Source organism: Lagopus muta, chromosome 2 (genome assembly GCF_023343835.1).
Source record: "Lagopus muta isolate bLagMut1 chromosome 2, bLagMut1 primary, whole genome shotgun sequence".
Taxonomy (NCBI): Eukaryota; Metazoa; Chordata; class Aves; order Galliformes; family Phasianidae; genus Lagopus; species Lagopus muta.
The window spans coordinates 30,225,656-30,243,875 of NC_064434.1; the positions used below are offsets into that span (position 1 = coordinate 30,225,656).

The 18,220-nt window shown below is 41.4% G+C and overlaps 2 protein-coding genes across 7 annotated transcripts in view; one reads left to right on the top strand and one right to left on the bottom strand.

Moving 5' to 3' along the window:
- Positions 1-18,220, top strand: part of MYO6 (myosin VI) — a 770,453-nt gene that overhangs the window by 489,994 nt on the left and 262,239 nt on the right. The gene's annotated exons all lie outside the window — the stretch shown is intronic.
- FILIP1 (filamin A interacting protein 1) overlaps positions 1-18,220 on the bottom strand; it is a 103,868-nt gene that overhangs the window by 35,710 nt on the left and 49,938 nt on the right. For all 6 annotated transcript variants that reach the window (XM_048935656.1, XM_048935658.1, XM_048935657.1 and 3 more), the window contains 2 exons: positions 7,114-7,287; positions 4,409-4,587 (listed from right to left, as the gene is read on the bottom strand). In XM_048935656.1, coding sequence (XP_048791613.1) covers positions 4,409-4,587; positions 7,114-7,287 — 353 coding nt within the window. The remainder of the gene's footprint in view (positions 1-4,408; positions 4,588-7,113; positions 7,288-18,220) is intronic.

Here is an 18,220-nt window from a genome sequence, read left to right on the forward strand (position 1 = left end):
TGGCTGTTTGTTCTCTCATTTTTAAATTACCTTTGGAGCCATTTTGCTGGAGCCTGGGACAAAATTCATTGGTCGAAACACAAACTTTGAGTAAGTCTCAAGGAATAACAGCTGCTGCCTTGCAGTCAGCTAGAGCTGTAAAACAGGACCTGTAAAATGGATGGCCTTCACATTTACTTAACTGTGTAGAAATGGTATTTGTCAGTGCCAGTTTCTTTTTCATTTATTTCTTCTAGTAGACTACCAAAGGATCTGTAATGTGTGATCCTAAGAATATATTGCAAGGAAAAGAATAAAAAGTGTTTATCTCTGTTATTAAACTGTTTTCCCTACCTTATAAGATTAAAAGTTTAGAAATGCAATTACTGAAAAGTAGACAGAGAGTGACTCAGTGCTTTACCACAGCCAGCACTGTGCGGTAAGATGAGTAACTACTGTAGGCAGTGGTGAATTCCCACAGTCCCATTGGGCTGGCTTTCCCTTTTTTTGGGTCACAATTTGGAAACCAGGACAGAGAAATAACCAACGGATGAGAAAATCTAGTCAGAGTATGAACATGGCTAAGAATTCTTGGAAGAAAAAAAATAGCACTGAAATAAGAATTTTTTTTGGTAAGTAAAATTAATTTCCAGACTTTAAAGGAACAGATTACACAGTTGCAGGTTAGAGTCTGTGCTGTCTGTTTTCACTATGTACCTCACCCTAATATCTCTGTATGGGGCTACTCTTATCACAGAGTTTGGCCTTAAGCTGATAATCTGTACAGATTTATTAGCCTTGAACACTTCATACCTTTGACTTGATTTTTCTTTAAACAAGTAATTGACTGATGGATGTTCTGTTCTGTTGTTTTTCTGCCAGCTTCATTATTTCAGTCTCAATAAAAATCAAGAGCAAATGCAAACTGGAAAGGTAATACACACAAAATCTCCAAGTGATTCCACACCCCAGCCTCTCTACTTGCTTGGGTCCAGTAAATAAAGGGAAGCAAAAATGCCCAAGTGCTCCATGGAGAAAGGCTTGGTGCTGCCGTCTCGTGGGAAAAGGGAGAAGGGACACTTGGGCAATAAAAGCAGAAATGTAAAAAGGGAAAACAAAAGAGGATTTTCTAAAACTTGCTAACATCAACAGTCCCATTTTTTGTTTAAAGACGGCTGTGCGCTTTATTGCTTGCGGATCGCTTTCCTTTGCAGGTGATGCGGGCCCAGAATTACATCACCAGTGGAGCAGCCAAGAGCATCCTGGTGCCAGGATGACTGAAGCTGAGAGGAATGTATTATCACAGACCGCAGAGGGACTCGCCAGTGCATTCCTTGCTGGGGGTGCTGCGATGGGGGAGGCAGAGAGGAGATGATTTTACGCAAAGGCTGAAAGGAAACTTTGTAGAGGAAAGATCTGGGGTCATAGTCCTGCTGTCTCCTCTAAGCAGATCTAATTATGGCTGTGTACTTCAAAAAGAGGGTTTGACTAAAACCAGATTTAGCAGGGCACTGCTCAGGGAGCACAGAACGAGTCCTCTCAGTTCTGCCTTTGAGGAAAACGCAGAATGCCTCAGTGCACTGGGAGCGCAGACACTTTGGTTGTAAAGAAAGACTTGAAGCCACAGCAGGAGAAGCAAGAATGAACTTAAAATCATCACTGCTTATGTGAACAAGTGATATCAATGCATTCATACAAACAATGCTAATGTTAGACATCAGGTGTACATTTACTGACAGATTGTGGGACGCAGTAGAAGACTCGGCAGTTTCAAGGACAATGCAGGAAATCATCAAATCATAGAATCACAGAATGGCTTGGGTTGGAAGGCATCTTAATGACCACCCAGTTCCAACACTCTCCTTTGTGCAGGGCTGACCTCCCCCAGCTCAGGCTGCCCAGGGTCCCATCCCACCTGGCCTTGAGTGCCTCCAGGGATGGGGCATCCATAGCTTCTCTTGGCAGTTGTGCCAGGGTCTCATCGCTCTCTGAGTAAAACATTACTTCCTAACACCTAACCTAAATTTCTCCTCTTTCAGTTTAAAACCATTCTCCTTGCTCTATCACTACTAGACTGTAAAAACGTGGTGCCTTTTCCACTTATAAGCTCAAGTACTGGAAGGCCACAATGAACTGCTGCACACAGCACCCTCAGTAAGTTCCAGCAAGGCTTTGTTGCTACATGACAAGCAATGTCCCATGCCTCCAAAAGAAACTCCCTCTTCCCTGATGTCAGAAGGCTTGCAGACTTTCTGCTGTCCCACAACATTGCTGAGGCCGTCCCGACCACAGGCCTCTTTCTTTGCCACTATAAATCAAGTGGAGTTTTTCAGTCGTTTTATTAGGAACAAAATAAGCTGTCAACAAACTGGATTTAAAATAGACTACAAGATGAATTGCTCAGAGCTAGGTACCTGACTGTCTTTTGCAGTACAGCCTTAGAGCCACACTGTTTCAGTTTTCAATACTTACAAAAACGCAGAGGAATCCTGAACTCTGTGTGCACCTAGCAAGCAAAGGTGAAGAGTAGAGGTGGTTCAAGACTATACACTAGTGAGTAGTTTCCAATCTTCCCTGGCTTTTCTATCCTGGTGTGTGGACATGGGACAGAGGGAGGAGGACATGGGAGGAGGACCCTAAGGAGAGAGGAACATGCGCACTTGGTTTTTCGCATTTTGCCACATGCCATCTTCTTTCTCCTTGGTCACTACTAAACTTAATGTGATTTTTCCCAACTAGTGCATTGAACAACATGGATTAAGCAGCAAACATCAGGTTTCTATTGTCACTCAGCATAAACCAGAGGCACTGCAATTCTTCACCTACAGTACAGAGGGAACGGCAACTAAAGCTGGGGGACTTGGATGCTCTCAAAGATCTGCTTTCAGTACGAGTTCAAACTCAAATTCTCCTTTTCATTCCTGTTTTTCCAAAAAGAAAAGTAGGGTGTGGGAAAACTGGAGTTTAAAAGACACAAAAGAGCATTAAGAGTATGAAAAAAATGCCCCTGGGGATAGGACTTGATATCTTTGCAGTAATAATGTGAGACAGAAAAGTTCTAAATCAATTCATTAAGGGATATTGGTTCAAAGCAAACAGTCTATAACTTAGGCTGCTTAATGGTCTTCAGGAACTGGAATAATAAGAAGGCAACAACTGACAAATTAAAGTGAATTTTAAATGTAAAGAGAAATGTAAATGGTATTTTAACACAGCTTTTACTTTTGTAGCAATTTAGTTGCCTGTATCTCCACACATACACAGATACTCACCGCAGTGAAAAAAATGTCACGTAAGAGAATTACATATGAATAACTACTTGGAAAGACAGCAGATTTTTTATTTTATCTTACGGGAATAAAATTGTTAAGATATAGACACATTTTTGTCCTTTAAAGTTTGCCAATCAACACAGGAAATCAAAGAATCAGAAAAAGACCAGCCACTAAACCAGGAAATACGGTCACTTTAGCTCATGTGCCACCTACTCATAGCTGGCATTGAGCAGAGCTCAGGAAATTCACTGAACAGTTCAACTCCTGGCTTATTGCAATAGTCTGCCATCAGACTGTGGTTTCCTCAAAAGCATTTCTTCTTTCAACTCGCTCTAAGTATTCTTCTCAGAGGTTTTTTTTTCTTCCAAACTTTGTGGTTAGATATTAAGCAGTTTGGTATGTGCATGAAATTTCATATTGAAAAACTCAGGCTGTTACTGAGTGCTCATTCTTCACCTAAGTTAGGTGTCCTTTCTTTTCTGTGACTTAAGAGAGCAACTTATTCATACAGTGACAAACACGTGAAGGAAAAAAAAAAATGGAGCATACAAGCATGCTAGATATACAACTGCAGGCAGTTCATCACAGGCTGAATGTGTTCTATAAAATATGAACATTTTTATTTCCAGAGGAATGTAGAACTTGCCTGAGGCACGTTCTTTTAAAAACATGAAAAATAATGCAAATTGTTTGTGGCTTTATAAGCCTAAATGTGAAAGGCATGGCAAATTCCCTGCCACGAGTGTGCCAATATCCAAATATGTGGTTTTCCTTACCCAGTCCTCCTACTGTGACACTGTGCCCCGTCATTCACAAAATGTGCCGCTCAGCTGAACAAGCCAGCCCAAACCTTAGCCAACACAAATAACATCTGATCTCTCAAAAGCTACCAGGAGATGAACTCAAAATGGGAATGAATAATACAAAACAAATTCATTTTTAAGTTCAAGCGCACACTGAAAGAATGTTCAATGGTACTCTTCCAGCTCTAGACTTGCAAAATAATGTACCGCTAGCGTGAAAGAAGTGACATTTACAAATGGATTACATGAATTTAGTGCCATTTCAACACAGAAAAGACCAACCCATGTCACTGCTGAACTTAAAAGTGTTTGGATATTGAGGGCACGCTTTGCACTGTCTTGGACACTCACCTCTCTCGCTCCTGCTCCAAGAGGTTGGTAAAGTCATCGCTCTTGTTCATGTAATCTGTATGTTTATGCTTCTCATTTTCAAGCTCATAAACTGTGCGGCGATGGCATTTTTCTGCCAAAAGGAGCTGTTCCAGCATGCGTCGATATGTCTCCTTCTGCTTTTCTTCAAGCCTGTCCAGCTGGATTCAGAAAAGGAGAATAGGCTGTTTCAGAGGTCTCCTGCTTATTTCATCTGATTTATTAACAAACAATGTCATGTTTGGTAAATGTGAGTCCCACAATTTTACGTCTTGCGCTTTACATAAAACAGTGCCTAAAAATAGGAGTAATTGTCCCATAAAAATAACAATTTCTTTGGACAGGGTGTTTGCAATAAACATTTGCATAGCTCTTGGGTACACAAAGAACAGGACTTTGTGTAGTTATAGGGTAACAAACAATACTGTTGCAGTGAAGAATGCCTCCTATGATGAGGTGCTGCTCAAAATTTCCTCATTTCACATAGGAACAGCAGCAGCAGATCTCTGGGAGGGATCTGAACCCTGAGCTCAAGTGCATCCGTGGGGACAGACACCCAAGTGAGTAGCATAAGGTATAAGCTCAAAGCTGAAATTTGAACTGTGCATCTTCAACACAGTTATACGTTATACCTGTACAACTGCTGAAATAAAAAGTGTGAACAGGCCCTGCCCACCTTCTGTATGATTCCCCCTCTGCCCCAGCTTCACTGGGCAGCTGCTGTTTCACAGGGTACCTCTGCAAACCAGGGGAAATAGGAGAGCTGAAGGGCTGCACTGAAGCAGCTTTCCAGAAGCTGAATGTGACAGTCAAAAAAGAAGTGATTGCATTTTATAAAGGAGCCAGGATATCTTTTGTGCACTTAGGAATTTTTTATACCACCCTATTTTAGCTCTCACATAACCTCTGTATTCCTAGACACGACAGAGATTGATGTACACCGAGGTCCCCTAGCCAGTATTTCATGCATGCTCTTAAATACTAATTTTTGCCTTCCTTACTTATTATCACCCCTTCAAATCCCAGAAGATACCACGACGAAAGTGAATAGTATAAAGGCACCCAGGGTAGACAATTCCTGGTGAAAAAACTGTGTGTTCTGAACAGAAGAACTATGAAGAATTGGACAGATGCTACAGTGTGTTGTATGGCGTGTTGTTGCATGCTCTTTTTCTGTGCTCTGGACTGTTATGAAACTATGACCATGACCAATGGTTGCTTATTTTGGCACTCACAGTGGCCTCAAACATTCCCAGATCTATTCTAGCTTTATTTATTATATATATATTTATTTATCAGATTAGATTTTAAGCCAAGAGTTTAAATCCTTGGCTTAAAGTCCTGCAGATCTCCTTTAGGGGCTGAACTAACTTCATAGCCCTGGTGGTGAAGAGACAAGATATGATTAGGGATTTTTGATCCTGTAATTATGGTCAAAATCCATCTCTGATGGTATTCATTTCTGAACTATGCTAGTGCTCTACTATGTCACAGAAAAGGACTTGGCAATACAGGTGGATTGATGGCAACGTGGACATCAGTCACCAGTGTGCTCTTGCAGTCCAGAAAGCCAACAGTATTCTGAGCTGCATCAAAAGCAGGTCGAGGGAGGTGATCCTGTCTCTCCACTCTGCACTGGTGAGACCTCACCTGGAGTACTGCATCCAGATGTGGAGTCCTCAGCGCAGGAGAGACATGGATTTGTTGGAGCACATCCAGAGGAGGGCTACAAAAATGATCCAAGGGACAAAACACTTCTGCTATGAGGACAGGCTGGGAGAGCTGGGGCTGTTCAGCCTGGAGAAGAGAAGGCTCTGGGAAGAACTGAGAGCAGCCTTTCAGTATCTGAAGGGGGCTATAAGAAAGAAGGGGACAGACACTTCAGCAGGGTATGTTGTGATAGGACAAAGGGAAACGGCTTCAAACTAAAAGAGAGATTTACAGTGGATATAAGGAAGATTTTTTACAATAAGCACAGTGAAGTACTGAACAAATTGCCTAGAGACATCCAAGGTCAGGCTGGACAGAGCTGTAGGCAATCTGATCTAGCTGTAGATGCCCCTGTTCATTGCCGGGGATTTGGACTAGATGAGCTTTAAGGGTCCCTTCCAACTCAAATCATAGAAAAAAAAAAATCATAGAATCACAAGGTTGGAAACAACCCTGCAAGATCATTGAGTCCAACCGTTCTCCTGCTACGATTGCTACCACAGGCTCCTAAACCATATCTCATAGCTCCTCATCCAGACGCCTCTTGAACACTGCCAGGGATGGTGACTTCACCACTTCCCTGGGCAGCCATTCCAGTGCCTGACCACTCTCTGAGAAAAAAGTTCTTCCTTATGTCTAACTTAAACCTCCTCTGATACAACTTGTGGCCATAATGTTTCTGTAATTCTGCATTTCTAAAAAAAGAAATGCAACACACAAAGATTTTATTCTCTCTTCCCTGCACCAGCCCTAAGGAGCATCTAGACTGCTTATGTTCAAACCCTGTGATTTTATTTACCCTTATTTATCAGGTTAAGTTAACAAGAACATTCAATTTTCCTTTGATTTCTTGTCATTTCTACCACCATTATATTATCTTCTGGCATGTTCTGCATAAACACAAAATGCATGCAATTTTCCTTCTGGTTAGGAATCCCCCTGCACAGACTTGAAGATGTAAACTGAGAAGTTTTTACCTCTGAAATTGGTTTCTCGTAGACATCTTCTCCTATAGATTTTTCTTGGGCGAGGATGGCGTCCCTGTGTAGCACTCTCAGCACACTCTCTGGAGCTGCAGAACCATAGTGAGCTTCTAAAACTTCAGGTTTGGTTTTCTCTGTCTTCAGCATGTGGATCACATCCTCCCTTGCCTGTAACATAGAAGATCAGTACCATAAGCCAATCTGTTAACCAACAGGGGAAACGTGGAAAATCTGGGCACTCATACATACAGACTGCATACAGAGAAAAAGTAAAAATGAGAAGAATGCTGGGCTGCCAATGCAAATACAGAACTTTGGGAGATATCAGAGTAAACACAATCTGTGTAAGCCAAATGCACTCCCTGTAGGCATTATTTATTCTATTCCTTCTTGTCATTACATTTGAATGCCATGGATTTTTATCTGGCTTGAAACTAACGCCAAGGAACATCATTAATCTTGACATGTTTTTTCACTTATTTTGTGCCCTTGCTGTTCTCTGACTGCATTTAGGGGATGAGTAAAACAAGCAGCACAAATGGGCTGAATTAATATTTTTCAGACAGCCTCACATCAAATATTTCCAAGTAGCCTCCTACCTGACTTTGTGACTATAAGTTATCTTCAAATACTTTAAAAAAAAAAAAAAAGTTTTCTAACTTTTGCTTGCTTAAACAAAACCCCTGCAAAGAAAATCTACAAGGGATGTCCCAGGTTTCCTTGGAGCATGCATCTCCCACAAGCCCACGGCAATGGAAAGAAGAAAGGTGCGGCACCATTTTTTCTCTTCCCTCCCCTGCTCAACCCATGTGAGCCTGGGAGACAAGTCAAGAGCTAAGGAAAAGTTCAGATATTTTAGGAAAAATCTCTTAGAAATTCAGCTTCAGTATGAACAGTGACTATTTAGGATTTATGAACTGGCCAACGCTTCATGTTTTCCAGTGTTCATAATGGCACTTGGTGTTATCGCTGTAGCAAATCCTAAATCTTTACCCAATACCACAGAGACATCACAGCTCTACAAATCACCTGCTTTTAAAACGAGCAGGGAAACAATTGCAGAAAATGGCAAAGACCACTCAATCTTTCCTTAATAAAGCAATATGAAAATAAACAAAAAATGAGTTTGAGGCAAAGATCATGCCAGTCAGTTGAAAACAGTTACGTGTAAGGTAGCCCTGTACAACACTTTGTAACTGCAACTGAAAGCCTTGCATGCAGTTCTGCCTACAAGATACAAATAACTGACTGGAATGGTAGAGAATGTTTTTTCAGCATGAGTGTGGAAGAGAGCATCACTCAAGGATGTCAGAATTACAAATGAATTATGTGGGCTAGTCCCAAGGAATGCCTGTACACCTCCCTGCATCATGTCCTGGCAGTATGCTGCTCTCAGAAAACAAAAAAAAAAAAGAAAAAAAAGAAAAAAAAAGTTATTTTAGGAAAGCCTGAGACAGTTGCAAGAACATATTCTATATTTTTTTTTACATGTCTGTAGAAATAACAGCTATTTTAATGTCTTCATTATTAAGAGGTTAGTATTTCTAATCTGAGTGTTTTTTTTCTCCATGGTGAATGAATGTAATAATCATTATACACTCTGGCAAGGCAGAGAATAGGAAACCTCTCCGGCCCCAGTCACCTGGCTGTCAGACAGCGACTAAATTGGGTTCCTAAAGCAGATGGTTCAATCTTCTTGGCTGGTTAGCACCTACCACTGAGTCCATTAAATGGCACCTGGGGACCCTGGCCTCAGTTTTTGGGCCATCTGTGTCCTGTCCCAAGGCACACTCAGTGTCTCACTGTGGGCCTTAAACGGTGCTCAGGGCCATCTCTGTGCAAAGGGAGCGCTGAAAATATGGGGACAAAGGGAGCAGCACTGTTCTGCCCTGTGCGCCAACACCAAAGACGCACCATGCTGAAACCTTGACTCATTTTGGCCCTAAGCACAGGAAGTGTCAAGCCCCATTTCTCAAGAACGGGTCTACGTTGGAAGACTCAACTAGAAAGGAGGGAGGGAGGATGAATTTATTCTCTCCTATTGCAGCTATCAGGCCCCATATGGTGTAATTAAACACTGAGAGGCAAAGCAGAGACAACCCCTGCTTGGTGATTTAGTGTCAGTAGGCGCTGGCAGAGGAACCTATTCCCAGTGAATGTCCTAGCGCCTGTCCAGGTTTTGCATACTTTCCTTCCAGCCTCATTAGTCTTTAATCATCATTGTCTGAAACAGAACAATTTCAGCAGGAGAGAATAAGTGTCCTTGAAACAAATTTGCCAGTTAAGAGATGTTTCTGGATGCTGCACTTTTGGGTCCCCAGGAGCCAGTGGGAGAGGAGCTGGGAAGTAGGTGGTGTTAAACAGAGGAACTAAACTCCTAAACAAGAAAGAAGAGGTTGTCCAAGCTCTGTCAGAGCTTTGAAGGACACTCTTTTCCACAGCATCACAGAACAAGAAAATGGCTGAGGTTGGAAGGACCCCTCCTATGAAGAAAGGCTGGGCAAACAGTTCTTGTTCAGTCTGGAGAAGAGAAAGCTCTGGGGAGACCTCACTGTGACATTCCAGTACTTAAAAGGAGCTTATAATTGGAATGAATAAAGGAGGGAGATGTTAGAGGAAATTCTTTCACTCAGTGTGTGGTGAGGCACTGGAAGAGGTTGTGCAGAGAAGCTGGGGATCTCCATCCCTGGAGGCGTTCAACGCCAGGTTGGATGGGGCCTTGGACAACCTGATAAAGTGGTTGGCAACTCCTCCCATAGCAGGGGGTGCTGGAACTAGATGAACTCTAAGGTCCCTTCCAACCCAATCCATTCTATGATTTATGATTTTATGGAAGCCATTTGGTCCAAACTCTGTGCTCAGGCAGTGAAACTCAGAGCAGGTCACCCAGGATCAGGTCCAGTTATTCATTTCATCACCTTTAAGAGCTCCAGAGCATAGTGCAGTGCTCTGGAAACCCTGAGCAGAGAGGCCCCTTGCTGCAGCCCAAGGGAAGGATTATCCAGCCCATGGGCATCCACCCACTCATGTCCTCCTTTGTGGGCAGTCAGGACTTGGATCACAGGCGCATGATAAGATGTATTCTGCCTTTTCTGGGCTTGATCACTGCTCCTATCATTATCTTTTCAAATACTCTGTTCCTGTAACAGTTTGTGAAAACTAATAAACAGACACTCAGGTTGCTCATACTAATATTAATCTCGTGCTAATAATAAACTGGAGACAAATTTGCTTTTATTTGGTCAGAGTCAAGCCCCAGCACTGAAAGATTCTGCCATGCCACCACCCCAGGTCTGGGCAGTTACATCCTATCTTCCCAACCAGCCTTGGGATTTACAGACTCCAATTAGTCTCTCTGACACCCCTCAAGATAAATGCACATGGAAGAAACTGCAGGACTGTATTTTTCATGATTTCATGTTTTCTTCAAATGACAAATTTTCCACTGAATCTAGAAGAGAACTCATAAGAAAATGTTTTGTTTCCATGTATGGAGAACAACCATCACTGAACTAAGCTTCAGGATATAAACCATTCGCAGATAACAAGTCAGCATAATACTGTGGAGAAACACTTGTGCTACTTCAACACACACACCTGCAAAGAAGTGTGAGAGGTCCCTCTTCCTAGCTAGGAAGAACTATACTGGCAAGTTGCTTCTACTTCCATATCTACTTACGGCCCTTCCTTGCTCCAAAGCACAACACAGTTTAGCATAAATCATAACCTAGGAGACAAATACAAGGAAGAGATTTCAAACTGGAAGTAAAGGTGTATGTACATCACAGACTAAAGGTTTTATCCATTTTGGCTGAAGATACATGGTGTTTGACACAATAAAGCCCTCTCTCAAGTCCATTTTTATTTTATGGAGGTGTGCTGATGAGAGAGAATATTCAGGCATGAGATGGCCACACACTGCAACAGCTTTCAACAGAATGAAAATTACTTGAGTAACTCCAGAAAACTGCAAATATCCAGAAAAGCTCTTAAAAGTCTAGGTGCAGAATTAAGAAAATAAATGCATCTTCCCTCACAGTTCTTCATTACTTAAATTGTCCTGAAAACTCTAAGATAAGCTTCTATTTGTACTGTTGATACTGTGGTTACTCAGAAAATAAAGATGTTTTTTCTGTTAACAAGTGCTATCAAACAGTTGATCCAGTGAACTGTAGGACTGATTGAGACAGATTAATGAACAGGTCATCTTAGAAATACTTATCGGGAAGCACAAAAGGCCATACAGGTTGAGAAGTGTTTTTCTACACTCATTTTCTCCAGGAGCAAAGTTTGCTGAGAATTCATCAAACTCTTTCTGCCACCTCTGTTGACAGAGGAACTACATCAAACTGTATCGTCTAAGCCTTGTTCTGTCCTTACTGCAGGTGCCAAAATCTAAAGGATGATCATCTCAAATCTCCAGTGCATCTGCTGAGGGGCTAAAATTCAATGAAGTACTGCTGTTCCACACAGCTCCTCCTGCTCTGCTCTGCTGCTCAGTTGCTGGTGTGTCTACTTAAGTTGCAGGTCTGTGTTTCTACCTGTGAACTCTCTCAGTACACAGCTCTCTTCTCTTAGGAGTACTTACTGCATGCTCTGATGGAAGGCTGACATGGGACCACTCTTCACACGGTTCCCTTGAAATACTCACTTTTTTGGCAGAATAAAAGAGAAAGGCTTTCTTTGGCTTACTGGCCAGAGTGGAGAAGGGGTCTGAGTTCCAAAAGTTCTCACTTTAATACGTGCCTAGTAAAATACTTAAATAATATAGAAAGGATGTAAAGAAGTCCCTGCATAAAATTGAAACCGTTTAGGAAACAATAGCATGACTCTGCTGCTTGTAAAAGGGGACTGGCAGCCTAGCAACCAAATTCTTGGTCAATGGAAAGACTGTTACACAAGACCAGCATTCGGACGTGCTTCCTCCTCCTGCCCTGCCCTGCCAATTTACCACAGCCCTCTCTCCCCATTCCCACAGTCTTTGGCCTCTCCCGTGAGACCGCCAACAAAACTTAGCACCCACTAAACGGGGAATTTTTGCAATAGCCCATTTATCACCTGGGAAATGGGACTGGGCTGCTCAGACTTGTTTCATGTAAGGCAGCTAATAAATTGGGAAAAAAAATCAGTTGCATTCGAGATGGACTGAATGGACTCAAAGTAATCACTGCCAGATGAGAATAAAATCCAACTCGGAATCCTTCACCAGGCCATTTCCTAAACTCTTCTTCCAAATTTTGTTTGTTCATAAACTGCATTCATGCAAATGTACAGTGTTACTGCTCTGTAAATCACCTACCAATACTATTTCCCTCATAGCTCAGTGCTCCATCTAAAGTATGCCTAATGACTTCAGAGGGATCTAAATACTTTAATAGTATGAAGAGAATCCTCTCCATTTACTGAAAGAAGTTTTGAAAACTCAGGGCCAGAAACAATGTTTACAGGGAATACACGTATAGAATATTAGCAAGTTCTGATACTTACACCTTTTTTCTACACACTTTTTTCCTAGTTACCACAGCATTCTGTTCTGCCTGCAGAAGTGAAAGCACCAAGTAACAGAGGTTTAATGTTTATAAAGTCAGGTTTTTCTTGCCAGTGATTAATGGCAAGAAATATCGATCAAACCACAGACAGCTTAACTTCTTACTTGTGTTGCTGGTACTTGTATTTCACACAGTTCAGGTTATTAATAGTGCAGCAGCTGCCCTGTATTACATCAGAAACTAGATAAGGTCACAGGTTCTCCCTGCAATGTTGTAATCTTGCCAGTGGCTGGTTTCCTAAATTCCAGTAGACTTTAACAACTTTTCACCTAGAGCTAACAAACATCACGACCAAGGCATACTTCTAAAGGAAATGGGGAGGATGCGCTCACACTGCTTTCTGCACTAACCAGGACATACTCATGCTGTGTCACAGCCAGGGCAGGAATAGTCTTGTGTCAGAAAGTTCCCATTAGAGACCTCAGAGAGTAAATACAGCATGTTTATTTACTCTGATTTAGTGAAGACAGCATCTTTAGGCAACTGTAGCTGAAAAACTATATCTGCAAAAGCTCCTAACACAAACCTGCGTTTAAACTTAGTCACTTCCCTTCTTTTCTTACTTTAAAATGAAATTCAAACAATTAAAAAGAAAGCAAGTTTTCTTTATTTTTGTTTCATGATACTATGAGCACAAAAATTATCCTGCCTACTGGAAGGATGCTTCTGCTAAAGGTTTGCTTCCCCAAGCAATTCCTCCATACTGCTACAGGGTCTGGGTAGAAACTTGCTTTCAGGGCCATAAGTATTTAGTGTACAATGAACATTTCAAAGCTAATAAGTTAGATGCTCTACTGTATATTGCATCATGCAAAGCTCCTTTTTGCAAAAAACTCAAGAAATACTTTTTCTCTCCTACACTGGATGTCTGAAATAGCCATGTTCACAACACTCATCTAATGGCTGAAAATGATGGCTTAATGACATGGTCTAATACTATTAGGACAAGGGGGGATGGCTTTAAACTAAAAGGGGAAATTTCAGTTAGACTTTAGGAAGAAATTCTTTACTTGGAGAGTGGTGAGGTGCTGGCACAGATGCCCAGAGAGCTGTGGGTGCCCCATCCCTAGAGGCACTGAAGGCCAGTTTCAGTGGGGTCCCGGGCAGCCTGAACTGGTGGGGAACAGCTCTGCCCACAGTAGGGGATTGGAACTGCATAGCCTTTAAGGTCCCTTCCAACCTAAGATATTCTATGGTTGCTTCTATGATTTTATGACATTAATGCATTGATTTTCTTTCAAGGAAGACACTTGCCCTTCATCTTAGAGAAATTTCCTAATACTTGAACCTTTGGAGTTCATGTGCACTAATTTCTTTTAAGATTTCTGGACTCATATTTGTGTGATTTCCACTGGAAGTAAAGAGTGCGTTCTGCACTGAAGAGTGATTTTTTTTTGCGCAGAGGTTTAGTGTAATACATCAGGAAATGCAAGTGATCTCTTGTGACTGCGGGGATATGAAACAAAGTTGACCTCACTTGGTCACACTGTACAGAACTTTCTGGCCTTGTACAAAGCCCTCAGTATCATCATATGCAGTGCACCACCATGGTCTGAGTTATCTTACAGTGATAATAGAGAAAGTCCTCCTAAAATCAATACTGCAGGAAAGGTACATGACAGACCAGCTCATCTGCTGCATCAATCTTCTGAAGTGGCTCCAGAAGAATTACATCAGAGATTAATTTGGTCTCTTGTATTTAAAAACATCCTTGCTAAAGATTGCAGTGCTGGGGAGAAGCAGCACTGAGCAGTGTAGTACTTCTTGCAGCAAGCTTTGAAACAGATCAAATGAGCACTAGAAGACATCTGTCTGTTATTTCCTGCCCACACAGCTTTGTTCTGCTTTATTGCCAGAGAGCTCCATGGATGATGTCACTTTTTTCTGAAGAAAACAGGCCACCAGAGCCTTTCACTGACATAATTAATTATCTGTAGTCTGGGCCACAGCCAGAAAATTCCCATGGCAAGGCCCCCGACAAGTATTAACTCCACGCTGCTTAACGTTTTCAGAGTTATTGGGGTTTGGGATATCCTGCCTTTTCCCCAGAAAGAGATTTTTGCTAATAGTACCAAATCATGGGATGGTTACTGCAGCATGCAGAATTATTGTGCCACGATCCCATCAGCGCAGAGAGATGGGTGCAAGAGGTCACTGTCAATTATGCATACAACTCTGCATGTTGGGATGTGCTTTACATGCTTCAGGAATGAATTGCAGAAGCTAAACCCGCTGGTTTGGGTTTACCATATCCAGTCATACATCTCAGCCAACATTAAGCGTATAATAACATTTTGCACATGATCTGAAGCCCGGCAGTAAGCAGAGGCCCCAGATTGATGCAACCAGTCAATAGGGAAATGGAGGAACATCTGTTAAAGCACCTTTTTGGACACTTGAGCAGGGAGAATTGTTCATGACAGCACATGAAGAACTGCATTCACAATTCAGAGCTGGTGTGTGGCTGCTGTTTTGCAGTGCACAACCTAACAAATGAGGTAATTAACAAAGCAGCTTTAGATCTTTGAGCAGCTGTGGGAGCACTGCTCACCACGATGTTTGCACAGGCAGAGAGCTCCCTGGTTGCAGTACTTCAAATCAAATGTGGAAATCTCCTGTGGCTCCAGTCCCTGTTCTGCTTTATTCATGTTAAGGAAATGATCTGCAGCTTTCCATATCCCAGATGAATGGCAGATCACGAGCCACTGCAGCGGTATAGGAAATTACTAAAATCATAGCACATTTCACCCACATTAAGCAACCTTTATGGCTGGATTTGGGTAGTAAGGCTGTATTCCTTTAGTGATCACAATTTATTTTGTGATCAGTTAGCACGTATTTAAGAGGGAAAAAAAAGGATGATTTATGAAAGGATAATAGAAAAAGCAGTATATTTCCTTTTTCCTGTGTTATAATCTTTCCTTTAATCTTATGGCAACCAGTCTGGACCAAAACCGAAGATATCCACTTTCTGTTCATGGACCTCTTTCCAGTGGCTACCACATACGACTCATGATTCGTTGACTCTACAAGGACTTACCTACCCTCTCTTCAAGAGTAACAAATCCACCCGTGCATTTTTTTCTACAGTGCTCTGGCTATCCTATGGCAGGAATAATCATGTGTGGAGAATGACAGGATGAAAGACAAGCTGGTGCCGCTGGGGACATGGCCGTCAGGATGATAAAGTTCAGAGGAAATCCTTCTGCCTCTCCCACAGAGGCTGGAGCATAACCCAGAGCAAGCTACCAGCAGACATAAATGTGTATACACGTATAATAAACTGTATACACAACTTGCTCTTGTCCAAGCATTTTGTTGGCTTCAAGAAGCTGTTTTTCAGTGCTCTGTGCATTCAAGTTACTGGTGACTGATGAATGGGCAAATATAGTAGGACTGCATTACAGCAAGCACTTACCAGCATAGCCGCTTATTTAAATAGAGGAATCATCAAAGGAGGAGGGGAGTGAGCTCTCTGAAAAAAGTCACTTAGGATAGACAAGGAAAGGCACAGAATAAGGGCCCTTGCCCATGCCCTTGATGTTTCACAGCCTCCTACTGCCTCTGAAGTCTCTGGATCTTGCTATGTCTGTCCTTCCTCATGCCCTCCCCACACATCATTTACGTATCCTCTCCCTTTTCCATTGCTCTACTGCATTCCCAGGAACAATAACGGAGTTTCTTAAAATGCCATTTTGCCTGAGATGTTGAGGCTGCCTAAACCAAGCTTTCATTATAAACCTAACTCCATCAACACTTCTGTTTCCATCTTAAATACAAAGGCCACAACTGTCTGGAAGTTACCATGTAACTGTACTTAGGTCAGTTGGTTCCACTAATTTTGCTGGTATGGAAGAAGGCTTTTATTCTGTTTTTTTGTTTGTTTGTTTTTTGTTGTGTGTGTGTTTGTTTTGTTTTGGTTTTTTTTTCCCAAAGAAAAACAATCATTTCTAGGATAAGAAACATTTGCAAAATCCAAACCATTTCTGTCTTAAAGGACTTCCTTCAATAATCTTTCAGCAGTGCATCAGTTTGGGTGCCACGTGTTTGCAGCCCTCAGACATAATCACTGAGCTCGTTTTACTTTGGACCTTATGCAAAATTGTACACTGAAGCCAACAATTTCGCAAAGATGTGGCAAGACACAGGATGCTCAGTAGGGCCAGCCGTCTTCTATGTGAAAATGTTGCATTTCTTTCGTTTTAGTCAACCAATAGGTGGAGCCTTTAACCCTAGAAACAAAACATTTTCTCAAGATAGTCATGTTCCCACAATTGTTATATAAAAGCTTATGTTTGTTTTTATTAAGGCTCATTTTGGATGGAAAATAATCAGTTTTGCTCTCAAGAGCTTATCTGATCCTCAGCTGGAGAACAAGAGACTCAAACTCAATAAACACACAATCAGGGCAGCAAAGTTAATAAAACTCAGCTACAACAGAAATGTTAAATTAACAACTGGTGACTCAGAGAACTGGACAGCAGCATGACACATAAGACATATGCTCATTGCAGGCTTTCCCAAGAATCCCAGATATTTTAAAGCCATGCATCTAGCATTTATTGCAAATGGATTGGCTGTGTTCTTTCCCACAGTGTGAGCCTTCTCCCAAGAAAACGCAAAAAGATATAAAATTTCTCATTAATGTTGCAGTGAGTGTACAATTTATATTGAGTAAATGAAAAAAAAAACCAAACAACAAAAACAAAGACACAGTAAAACAACACCAAACCAGTTAAATGACATTAGCTGATTAAAATGATTTGAAAAAGATTGGATAGGAGGATCAGTTAAGGATACTGATCCCAATGGAAACAAGACAAAAACTTAAAGTTGGTCCAGAGCAGTACTTTCTGTATGGTTTTGGAAAGAAGATTAGTAATTTTTTAAAAAACACATTAAAAAAAAACACCAACACCATCAAACCAATCTGCTTATCCCCTTCCCTCCACTCTAGATGAGATGTTCAATGGAATGGAGACACCTGCCAGTTACTCTTCCCTCTTCTGGTCCTCTAAGCCTACGCAACATCTAGCTCCAGTGAGTGCAGTTCAGGCATAAGCAAAAAAGAATGTTAAAGCATCTTTGTGGAAGAGGTTTTCAGCTTATAGCTGTCCAGTGAGAGTGACATTTTAGTAAGGATAATGACTTCAAAAACATAATTCTAAAGCAGTTTTATGACCAAAAAGATCATTATCATCACTATGGTTGATAGCACCTCTGCCCTTAATTTCAGAGGGAGCAGGAAATTGCCTGAATAGCACAATTTAACTCCTTCAGTATATTGCCTTATCTGTTTTTTATCTCATAGTACAGCAGGATTTTTTTTTTTTAATTTAATTTGTAATTATTGTGACTAGCGAGACAAGATCAGTATCTCTTGCATTTTGAACACAAACGATTGCAAACTACAAGAAAACATGCTGCTCTAGGAAACAAAAAATAAACAAAAACAAAAACATCTCTGGCTACAAATTACTGAATGAAAATAAGAGCATTTGTGGTCTGAAGTTTGCCTTAAATTGATTTTTTGTCCTGCAAAAGCCTGCTTC